The sequence below is a fragment of the Gossypium hirsutum genome, chromosome D13 (assembly GCF_007990345.1).
Source record: "Gossypium hirsutum isolate 1008001.06 chromosome D13, Gossypium_hirsutum_v2.1, whole genome shotgun sequence".
NCBI lineage: Eukaryota > Viridiplantae > Streptophyta > Magnoliopsida > Malvales > Malvaceae > Gossypium > Gossypium hirsutum.
In genome coordinates this window covers 34,099,149-34,111,469 of record NC_053449.1, presented here as the reverse complement: position 1 = coordinate 34,111,469, position 12,321 = coordinate 34,099,149, and the positions used below count along the sequence as shown (strand labels likewise).

The 12,321-nt window shown below is 27.9% G+C and overlaps 1 protein-coding gene across 2 annotated transcripts; it reads left to right on the top strand.

Moving 5' to 3' along the window:
• Nucleotides 1–428: 428 nt before the first annotated feature.
• Nucleotides 429–3,062, top strand: LOC107944522 (uncharacterized protein At2g29880-like). 2 transcript variants are annotated; one of them, XM_041108851.1, is made up of 3 exons: nt 429–482; nt 2,267–2,638; nt 2,714–3,062. In XM_041108851.1, the coding sequence occupies exons 2-3, from the start codon at nt 2,273–2,275 to the stop codon at nt 3,008–3,010; spliced, it is 663 nt and encodes a 220-aa protein (XP_040964785.1). In that variant the 5' UTR covers nt 429–482; nt 2,267–2,272; the 3' UTR covers nt 3,011–3,062. The 2 variants fall into 2 exon arrangements, with proteins under 2 accessions (XP_040964785.1, XP_016733833.1); XM_016878344.2 differs by lacking the exon at nt 429–482 and having other exon boundaries at nt 2,207–2,638.
• The last annotated feature ends 9,259 nt before the right edge of the window (nt 3,063–12,321 follow it).

Sequence of the window (12,321 nt, the reverse complement as noted above, 5' to 3'; positions counted from 1 at the left end):
GATTTAAAAATTTTATTTTGGTGCAATTGTATAAATATAAATTTAATTTTAATTCAATATATAGATGAAATTTTAATTTTAGCTCAATTATACATATACCTACAAAGCATCAACATAATAACATGATCAAAGATTTTGAAGACGAAGAATTTATGCAAATTGCTCTAGACTATTTTCAAAATTTGTTCACCTCACAAGGATAGTCTAATTCTACATAAGGTTTTGGTTAATAGACTAAGGCATGCCATCTGTGATTGCATTATCGAGGCCTAAAGTGCTTTTAGATCATGATAACTAATTTGATAAAGAAATGATTTTCAAGTTGCAAAGATAATTTTAATTTCTATTTTTTACTTCGTAAAGATTCTAAATTTGTATTGTTCATTTTTCTTTGATAGTGTGTTATTGCTTCCTCTTCTTCTTTGGCTTGTTTGATTGCTTCCTCCACCCACAGTTGAACGTCTTATATTCACACAATCACTGTAAGTTCTTTGGCAATTAAATTATTTAATTTTATTTTACTGTTATTGAAATTAAGATTGGAGAAATGTGACCCTTTTACTACGATTTGAAGATATATAACACATTAATATCTTACAGTAATGGCTCGTCTGCCTTTAATTGTACAAAGTGTGAGACGTAAAAGAATTGGTATTGCATTGACAATATGGTTGCAAATCTGTAGAATTGCGAGTTGGTTCTTACTTACATTGGGTGCCAGCCATAGCCTACATACTTATAGACCAAGGATTAGGTTCTATATTTTAGATTTTTATGTAAAACGGGATTATGTGAAAAGGCTTATATATGCTAGTGACGAGACCTGTATTGAACAAGTTAGGATGAATAGAATTTCCTTTTTTAAACTATGCGAGATGTTACAAATGTTAGGGGGATTGAAGTCGTCAAGGAACATGCTTGTTGATGAGCAAGTGGCAATATTTTTACATGTCATTTCCCATCACCTTAAAAATCGAGTTATCAAGCATCACTTTAATAGGTCCGGGGAAATTGTTAGCAGATCATTTCATAGTGTTTTAAATGTTGTCATACGTTTACAAGATGTGTTATTTAAAAAGGCAGAGCCAATTAAAGCTAATTCTTCAGACACAAGATGGAAATGGTTTAAGGTATTGGACTGAGTTTTATATATAGCTTGTACATAATTTAGTTGATTTAGATTTAAATTTAGTATCCTAACTCAAGGTTTTATAACATGTGATATAGAATTGCTTAGGTGCTCTTGATGGAACCCACATCAAGATTAGGGTTCCAACAGTTGATAAACCTAGATATCAAACGCGAAAAAGTGACATAGCAACAAACATGCTAGGTGTTTGTACACCTGATATGCAATTTGTTTATGTTCTTCCTGGTTGGGAAGGTTCTGTTGCTGATGGACGGGTTCTTCAAGATGCCATTAGTAGGAGACATGGACTAAAAGTTCCTCATGGTAAAGTGGAAAGTTAGAGGACTTTGAATTATTCATTAAGATCAAACTTTTTTGGGGAATTATTCATTTTAAAAAAAGTTTTTTTATAGGTTGTTATTATCTAGTTGATGCTGGATACACAAATTGTGAGAGATTTCTTGCACCTTTTAGAGGACAACAATATCATTTGAATAAGTGGCGTCAGGGTTATCAGCCAAGTACTCTGAAAGAATTTTTTAATATGAAACATGCCTCAACACATAATGTTATTGAAAGATGCTTTGGGTTATTAAAACTAGATGGGGAATACTTAGAAGTCCATCATTCTATCCTGTAAGGGTGCACAATAGAATCATTATTGCATGTTGTTTGCTCCATAATTTTATTCGAACCCATATGAGTATTGATCCTATTGAAGCGGAGGTGGGAGAAGGATTACCTAGTAATGTGGTAGATGACGATGAACCGAATATCGTAAATATTCATCCATCGAATGCATGGGCTACTTGGAGGATGGAACTAGCCAACCAAATGTTCGATGAATGGCAAGCATTTAGAAATTAATTAGGTTTAGGGACAAAATGAGTTTGAGTTAATTTGTTTATGTTATTTTGTGTATCTAGTTTGTGAAACTTTGGTGGTGTTTGAATTGTTTTTTGTATTGTACTAAACTTGTTGAATTATAATTTAATTTCTTTTCATTCATCATGTGTTATAATTTTATAAAGTGTTGAGCTTTTGATTCATGATATTGAACTTAATTTTAATTTTATAAATTGTTCACCTTTTGATTCATGATATTAAACTTAATTTTAATTTGTTTTTTTTCTTAAGATAATTATGTCAGGTGTTTCAGAATCAAATGTTTCTTCCCAAGCTTCTCGAGGAACCAAAAGGAAATGGATTCCAGAAGAAGATGCGGCATTGGTTTCCTGTATGGTGGACTTGCATAATGTTGGAACCTTTAATGTTGATACGGGGTTCAAAGCCGGTTATTTAAACGAGTTGGAAAAAATGTTAGAAAAGGCTTTAACCAATGCAATGTTGAAGGCTAGACCTAATATTGAATCGAGGATTAGGTTACTAAAAAGGGATTGGTCAATCGTGTATGACATGCTTAATGGCCAAAACAATAGTGGTTTTGGTTGGGATGAGCATAGGCAGCTCGTTGTTGCTGAAGATGCGGTTTGGAACTCTTATTTAAATGTAAGAATTATTTCAAGTCTTTATTATCTTATTTTTACCAAACTTATAACTAATATGATTTCCTCATTTTTATAGAGTCATAAAGAAGCCGGTCAATTCAGACATCGTAGTTTCCCTTACTACGACCAACTTACTACCATCTACACAAGAGATCGAACGACTGGGAAAGATGCTCAAAAAGCTACTGATGTTATTGAAGAAATAAATGTTCAGGATGTACCTACTACAGATATTAATGAAGAAAGAAACGAATTCTATGACTGCGAAGCTGATGTCTCTTTGGATGACATGGATGTTTCTGCTACGGAACCTCAACCAGATAGAAACCAAAGGGGTTACACATCTTCAAAGAAGAAAAAAAAAGAATTCTGATGCAAGTGATCATATTTCTTCTTCATTTCATGATGTTGCCACTTTATTGGCGGAAAACATGCGGGCCATTGGCGAACAAATCAGTAGGAGTATTGCCTCCGATGTGGTAGTTCAAAAAAAGTCAGAAGAATTCCAGATCATCCAAGAAAAAGCTATAAATTTATATCCAACCTTATGTGAAATAGAAGGTTTAACTGTGGATGAGCGTTATCGAGCATTGAGCAAAATTCTAGATCATCAACGCAAATGCTCATTTTCTTTAGTTTACCTTCTGATGTGCGGTTGGAATGGGTCAGAAGATTTCTTGCTGAGCATTAAAAATCATGGTTCTATTGATGATACTTTTGTAACTTTTTCTGTTTGTAATATTTGGGATGGTATGTCATTACAATGTTCTAACTTTTTGATGTTGTAAAACTGTATAACATATGGATTATGACATAGAATTTCATGAATTTCATGAATTTCATGTAACTTTTTGTTAATATATGAATATTATGTTTATGCAAAATATAATTCTCAAGTTATTTATTACTGCTAATATTTTTTTTATTGTAGAATAATTAAATTATTTGTTTCACTAATGATAATTTAGCACATTAAATATGTATTGCAGTTTAAAAATAATAAAGTAGATTATATATTATTTTTATAGTATTATATATTATGATTTTAGTAAATTCATATAAGAATATTTAATATAAGAATTTTATTAAATTATATATTTTTATTAAATTATATTTAATAATAATTATTTTAAATTATATTTATAGTATTATATATTATGATTTTAGTAAATTCATATAAGAATATTTAATATTAAGAATTTTATTAAATTATATATATTTATTAAATTATATTTAATAATAATTATTTTAAATTATATTTTATAGTATTATATATTATGATTTTAGTAAATTCATATAAGAATATTTAATATTAATAATTTTATTAAATTATATATTTTTATTAAATTATATTTAATAATAATTATTTTAAATTATATTTTATAGTATTATATATTATGATTTTAGTAAATTCATATAAGAATATTTAATATTAATAATTTTATTAAATTATATAATTTTATTAAATTATATTTAATAATAATTATGTTAAAATATGATTAAATTATTTATTATTTATATTAATAATCTTATTAAAATTTAATAACAATAACAATAATCATCTACCTAAAAAAAATTCTGCTAAGGGTATTCTAGTCATTTTAGTTTTTTTTCCTTAGGCTATTACAACATCATTCCATTCAACCAAACACAAGAATACTACTATAGTTCTATTCCATTCCATTCAACCAAACAATTGAATTACTATTACGCCTCTATTCCATTACACCTCTATTCCATTACAACGAACCAAACGTGCCCTTAATTTTTAGTTTCCATTTAATCTTCGTGCTGGATTATTTATTTATTTATTATTAAATTATAGTTTAAAAACTTAAAAGGTACCATTTGCTCAAGGAATTTAATTTATCCACTTTTTAAATTTAAAAATTTAAGCTTATCTGTTAACACGATTAGAATTATTTTGTGTTAGTGTAATATTTTGTAAAATAAAAAAATTCCAATTAATCCTTATAAAATAATATTTTAAAAATATTTGTTTCATTATTAAAAATAATTTTTGACAAAAAATTAATTTCTTTTTTTATTAAAATACATATAAGACCTACAAATAAAGGTGAAGGAACCCACTTTATTTATGTAATTGTATTGTAGAACTGAAAACAATTATTTGAGCAATTAATGGACTTGTTATTTATTAATTGAAGCCCAACCCTATGTAGCCTATTTAATTTCCATAAACTAATACTAAAGCAAACAATTTTCCTTTTGTTAAAAAAGGGATGTAAGGGTATAGTCATCTAATTGTTAGTGTATTTCTATTTTGGTTACTTTGGTTTTTTTAGTTATTATTGTTATCAAATTTTAGTATTTTGGTAGTTATTATTGTTGTCGAAACTTAGTATTTTGGTCACTCTTCCATTACTGAAGTTCTTTTTGTTGGCATAATCATAAATTTAGCTTTCCAATATTTATAAATTCTATCAATTTGGTTCTACCTCTAAAAATTTCAACAAATTTAATCATCAACTTTACATATTTTATCAATTTAACCTTGATTCTTAATTTAAAAAGAAAATCAAAAGTAAAAAAATATTTAAAAGTTTGTTTTTCAATAAAAATATATTTTATAAAAATATATACAAAATTATAAAAAAATTAGATATAAATAAAAATCTAATTTATCACTTTCTAACATGACATATATTTATTATAATAATTTTTATAAATAAAATAATTTAAGGGAAAAAAAACCCTAAGAAAACTGAAACAGATTTAGTTTTTCCCTTTTTTCAACATTAACGACCACTATGTTTTAGTTAGGTCAAAAACTATAATCTAAGGTTGAAAAGGGTAAGAATCAATGTATTTAAGTTATTCCCTAAAACGGGTTTGTTGCGTTTGAGGTTGTGCTTAAGGGTGGCATGATTGAGGATATATAAGTGAAGATGAAGTCTTGAAAACTTAAGAGGTGGAAGGTCATGCTAGCAACTCCAAATTTGCCAAATTTGGTCATGCTAGCAACTCCAAATTTGCCTTCACCTATAACCACCAGCTCCACAAATTTGCCTTCAACCATAGTTGCGCCACCCAACTAGATTTTTCTTATAATAATTAATAATTTCCCTTAATTTTTATATATATTTTTAATTTTATAGTAATTGCTTAAAAAATCACAAATAAATTTAAACCTGAATAAACGGTTTATCCTAGATGTGATTTTTTAAATATTTATTTTTAAAAAAATTAAGATTATTTTAATTTTTAAAAGTATTTGTTGACATCTGTTGTTAGCCACGTCAGTAAAACTTAACGGTCAAACTTGGTCAATGCTAACAGAGGGGTTTGATTGATTAATTTTTCATCCTTTATGGGCTTAATTGGATGCTAAATTTTGTTGAAGACTTAATTGATTTTTTGTTTGTTTTTTCACTTTGGGCTTTTTTTTTACTAATAAGCTTATTTCTAAAATAAATTTTATTTTTTAAAATTTTTTAAAAAAATTTCATAATTTTTATTTTTTAAAAAATTATATATTTTTTATTTTTATGTTTTTAGTTAAAATATGAAAATAATAATTTTTTAAAAAAATTATATACTTTTAAATGATAAGGATCAAATTGATAAAAAATTGTAAATGTTGAAGGCTAAAAAAATTATTTTACTTTTGACACCATTAGATGGAGGAATCAAAATTTTTAAATATAAAATACAATGATTCAATGTCTCAACATTAAAATATAATGGTTAAATTTTAAATTTCAAACGAGTGTAGAGACCTTTGACAAATTTAAAGGCAAATAAATTTTATCATCTTATATTCATATAATGAAATTATATTTATCAAAAAGCATTATGTGCAGTGGCAAGGCACATTATACTTAAGGGACGAATGAGTTTGAATTTTAAAGATAACATTGTTAGGAGGTATGGTCAAGAATCACAAATATGAACCATGGGAAAATGTATTTATTTAAAATTATTAAGTATATAGTATATACGTATTTGCAGTAATTTTGTATTTAGACAGCACATATCTTACGTGTCACTTCTTTTATGTTGTAAAACACTGATAACATGTCAAAATAATATTAATATGCTTAAAATAAAAATTCATATGTATCGAAATATTACTACGTTTTTATTGGTTTTTTAAAATAATTTTATGAATTTTTAACTTTTTTGCATTATTATAGTTTTAAAAAAAATAAATTATGGATTTTCATAATTTTTTTAATTTCCTTTTGAGAATTATTGCTAAAAGAATTTTAAAAATATCAAAATAATATTTTAATTAGAGTTTAGGAGCCAAATTAGGTATTAACTCTATATAATATTGAGTTAACATGTAATGTCATAATTTCGTTAAAAGATTAACGTCAATTAACAAATGAGTGACCAAAACATCATAAATCAATTATGTTAGTAATAATTTTATAAAATTTCACAGTTCGGTGACCAAAATAAAAATTTACTAATAATTGGATGATCTTGATGTAGTTTACCCAAAAAATCATTTATTCATAAATTAATATTTCTTAACTTATTAAAATTTTATGTTTTCGGTATTTGTTATGCATCTATTTTATGGATTATTATCCTATGCATTATCAGTGGACGAGACTGGGTTGATGTCATTTATTTTTAAAGTATAATAAAATAATAATTAAATAATGTACAAAACAATTCAAATAAAAGTTGAATTCTTAATACATTAAAATGCAGGGTATAATGTATGTTACAAAAATTAAAAGATGAGGTTGAATTTGTTTAGATAGAAAGAAAATATATTTTTTAGAAAAAGCTTATAAGAAATACAAGTTGGTGACCAAATATTTTTTTTATTTATTCTTTAGAAATTATTTATTTATTTAAGCAAAATTAGGTTTTGATTTTTTTTTACCAACTTTGAGATAATGTAAAAATTTTCTTCAAATTTATTTATTAATTCTATTGAACTTTTAATATTTGAAAGGATGACAAAAGTTTGTTTAAACTTAAAAGTAGGATAAATTTTTCAATATTTTAAAAAGGTTACCTACCATATATTTCCCACCAACCAAAGCAAAAATCAAATATAAAACTAAAACCTATAAAGAGATGTCACTATCTCTAAATTTGGTTAAAGAAGAATACTTTTAAAAGATGTAGTAATAAATAAATATTTAATATTTAATACAACTACCAAACACAAGTTGAATTAAAATATAAAAAATATGTATGCAAAAAATAATAAAAAGGCTTAATGGTACAAAAAGTCTTCAAATTTTAAAAAATAAAATAAATTAAGTCTTTTTTTTTCACTCATTTTGGTACTTGAACTTTTAAAATGCATCAAAAAAGCCCTCAAACCTTTTCAAAAAAAGCAATTAAGCCCTTATTTTTTTTCACTCAATTGAGTACTTGAACTTTCAAAATGCATCAAAAAGACCCTCAACCTTTAAAAAAAAACAATTAAGCCCCTTCTTTTATTAAAAATTAGAAAAAAATTATAAAATATTAAAATATTAAAAATTATAAAAAATATATAAAAAATTGTAAAATTTTATAAAAATCGTAAAAAAATATAAAATATAAAATTTTATAAAGTCGTAAGAAAATTATACAAAATGTAAAGAAATATAACTTTCGTAAAATTTTTTTATAAAAATTATCATGTCAAAAGAAGCATTTTATAATTTTTCTATAACTTTTATTGCTTTTTATTTTTTTATTATTTTTCCCCACATGTCACGTTGTGTTGCGACACGTGATGGCTTTAATTGAAAAAACTAGGGGTCGTTAATTTTTTTTTATGATTTTTATAAAAGTTTACAATTTTTTATTTTTTACAATTTTTATAAAAATCCTAATTTTAAATAAATTTAATAATTTTCTAAAATTTATTCTTTTTTATAATTTTTTTTCTAATTTTTAATAAGAGCATGGCTTAATTGTTTTTTCAAAAATTTTGAGGGTCTTTTTGATGCATTTTGAAAGTTTAAATACCCAATTGAGTGAAAAAAAAAGCAAGGGCTTAATTGCTTTTTTTGAAGAAATTTGAGGGCCTTTTTGATGCATTTTGAAAGTTCAAGTGTAAAATTGAGTACAAAAAAAAAGGGAGGGGCTTAATTGTTTTTCTTAAAAAAGTTTGAGGGCTTTTTACACCCTTAAGTCTAATAAAAAACAGTAATTTTGACAATAATAAAGTAATCTCTTTCAATCTTATTGATAGGCCTCAAGAGTATACATAGTATTTATACAACAGTAATCACGTAGGAATAGGAAATATATATATATATATAATATTCCTAAATATATGCCTAAAATATATAAAATAATATACAATATATTTAGATGTTCCTAAATGTTAATATCCCATAATAATATCCTAACACCCTCCTCAAGTTGAAGCATGTAGATCATAAATGCCCAACTTGCTAAGAATGTAACACCCTACACCCGGCCTAGAACTTATGACCCGAATGTTAAGGTGACATTGGTAAATTTAGAACTTTAACCCTTTGTTCCTGTAGCACATCTTATTTTGGAAAATGAAGATTCAAAAAAATGAATGGTCAGAAATAATAATAATTTTTAGCTAAACCTTTTGTGCATTCTTAGAAAATCTCATACTCGAGAACTCTTGTTTTATAGTAAAATCACTTAAATCACTTTCTTAGTTTCGCAGCGAAAAATATTTAGAGTTCTAGTTGAAAACTGAATTTCAATGATTTTGCAATTTTACATTAAGAATACTAAAAAACGACGAACAAAACAAAAACCAAAAACATATTTACAATTTAAAAGTCCAGAAAAGTTAATAATGTAAACCACCACATTTAATTAACTGAGAATCAATCCGAGTTCTTGCACGTCGTTCGGTTCTAAACTTGCTGATTACTTGAAAAGGGGAAATGAAATGGTAAGCTATAAAGCTCAGTGTATAACTAAACTCAAACAGATAACACAAATAGCACAATAAACAGATCAAAGTATCGTTGAGAGTTTTATCAGACTCACATGGCAAAATTGCGTATGCATGGTTACGTCAATGCGTTTTCTTAACCTATTCCGCTACACACCAAATTAGAGCTCCCCAAAACTCGTCTGTCGTTACTAATTAAGTCATCCTAGGTTGCCCGACAACGATGACCAGCCATCCCAGGGTGGACGACAACGATGGCTTATCAAATTGTAGTTAAACTACTAGATCAGATATATGTAGTCAAGCCACTATAATTGCAGTCAAGCTATCAAAACAGATATATGGTTAAACCACCAGATGATACAGATCATTAAACTGCCCAAACTTCCTCCTTTCCATATTATCCTTACCCCATGCACTGTGACATGGCATGCAAACACAAAATTAGAGTAGTAAGCATGCTGAACATGCATTTTTTTAATTGAAACTAGTAAGCATGCGATTTCATGCTTTGTAAAACAGATATATCAGATTTCGGTATTTACAGATCACTTAAATTAGAAAAACCACAAAGTCACACGCAATGAGAATTGAAAAAAAACATACCTTATCAGTACTCATATATACTTAGCTACTCAGAACATAAAAGCATGCTTTCAGAGATTGTATAAACAGTAGCATATTATCAATTTTCATACTTGTATCACATACATATCGCATTACAGAACCTACGAGGTGACTATCTCGAATTGCACTTCAAATATGGCATTAACTAAATTTTACAAAAAATGGCGTGAGGGCCACACGGCCTAATTGAACCAGCCTGTGTGACCCACACGACCCAAATAACTCAGCCCGTGTGACCCATAAGGTCTGGCGCACGGTCATGTGACTTCGACAGTGAACTTTTCGGCAACACGCTGTTCACTGTTTTTCGAGTTTTCCATTACACACTTGGTCGTTTTTCAATGCCAATTCAACAATCGCAATTCTAGCACCTTAAAACATCATCCAAAACAAATTAATTAACAACAAAGCAACAACCTGAATAAAAAATGCATCCACCAAAACTAAGGTACTCGGCCCTTACCTAACAAGAAACCAATTTCTATGGCACTATGCTCACCCATAAAGTGTTGGATGCTTCACGATTATCACCTAAACAGATCGTATAACAAACTGATTAACTACCTCATTCTAAATCAAATCGAATACTCACATTTTAAAAAAGTGAACGAATACACAGAGGTTATGGAAATGAAACACAATTAACAACCACAATTCCTCTTACCACGCACGGCTATACGACGAAAGGAATAGTATGAAAGAATTTATTATAATAAAAATTGAGAAAAGAAAGAAAATGCAAGAAGAGAGAAAAGGCATATAAAAAATGGTAGAACAACAAAAATAATTCCACAACAAAGATGGGAGACAAAAATGTGGGAAAGAAGGGGAGAGAGTGATGGCAAAACTTTTGGGAAAATTTGGGGATAATTCAAAAATAAAATCCCACAAAATCCCACTACTAACCACCTATCAGATTTTAGAGTTCAAACTCAACCCCACTTCTACCACACGAATGGCACGGACAGGAAATTGCAAAAATATTTTCATTTTGCACGCATGAGGAATCTAATGCTGGACCCCTAAGTAAGCTGAAGCTTTACCACCAAACTAGTAGGCTCATTCTATCATCAGTTGAACGAAAATAATATTTAAGCCAGAAGTTCAAAGATAGAGGTTGGGACAAAAATACCAAAAATTTAAAGGAAAAAATTTGAACCCAGAACCTCACACACACAAATACAACACTTAACCACTGAACCAGATCACTTCATTTTTCACAATTTCCCAATATTTAACTACAAATAGGGCGAGACCACGCTCTCAGTTTACTAACCCAATTTCTACTAACCCAGTTTTTGGGATGTGACAGAGAAGGTATTCAAATTGCGGTTTACCAAGCGCCTTTGTAAAAATGTCAGCCAACTGAATAGAGATTGGAACATAAGAAGGTGCAATCAACGCATCCTAGATTGCATCCCTAACAAAGTGACAATCCACTTCAATATGTTTAGTTCACTCGTCAAATATAGGATTCTTTGGTTCAATAGTATTGAGAATCCAAGACACAATCATACAATGAATGGTAACCCAATCATCCTTGGTACCATCAAGAAATCCAAATTTGCGTCGAGAAGATCGAGCGAAGCAAATAGCACAAGCCCAATCATCAAAATTGTCGAGCTTTAATTGAATAGGAGTAATAAAATCATGGGTCGATCGAGAGGACTCAAGAAAAAACGGAGAGTTAAGTTTAATTTTAGGTGGTGGAGAAGTAGAATCACTACCAGCCATTAAGAACGATGGTGATAGTTTCAACATTCAATTTTAGGTGGTGATGGTTTAGAAGTAGAATCGCCACCAGCCATTAAGAACGGTGGTGATAGTTTCAACATTCAATTTTAGGTGGTGATGGTTTAGAAGTAGAATCACAGCCAGCCATTGAGAACGATGAATTTTTTGTGTGTGTTAAATACCAAACTTAGATACCATGAAAAGAATGGAGTAATCCCTTTCAATTTTATTGGTAGACCTCAAGTGTATACATAATATTTATACATGACTACAGTAGTAGTCATGTAGGAATAGGAAAGATATATAATATATTCCTAATATATACCTAAAAGATATATAATAATATACAAAATATTTAGATATTCCTAAAAGATAATATCCTATAATAATATCTTAAGATCTAAAAACATAATTTTAAATTACAAAAACATCAAAATCTTAACTTATTTACGGGA

Excerpts from the sequence above, each read along its gene's own strand:
- LOC107944522 (XM_041108851.1), top strand. The coding sequence starts at position 2,273 with ATGTCAGGTGTTTCAGAATCAAATGTTTCTTCCCAAGCTTCTCGAGGA. Across the intron at positions 2,639-2,713 it reads TTTGGAACTCTTATTTAAAT|AGTCATAAAGAAGCCGGTCA; the intron begins GTAAGAATTATT and ends TCATTTTTATAG.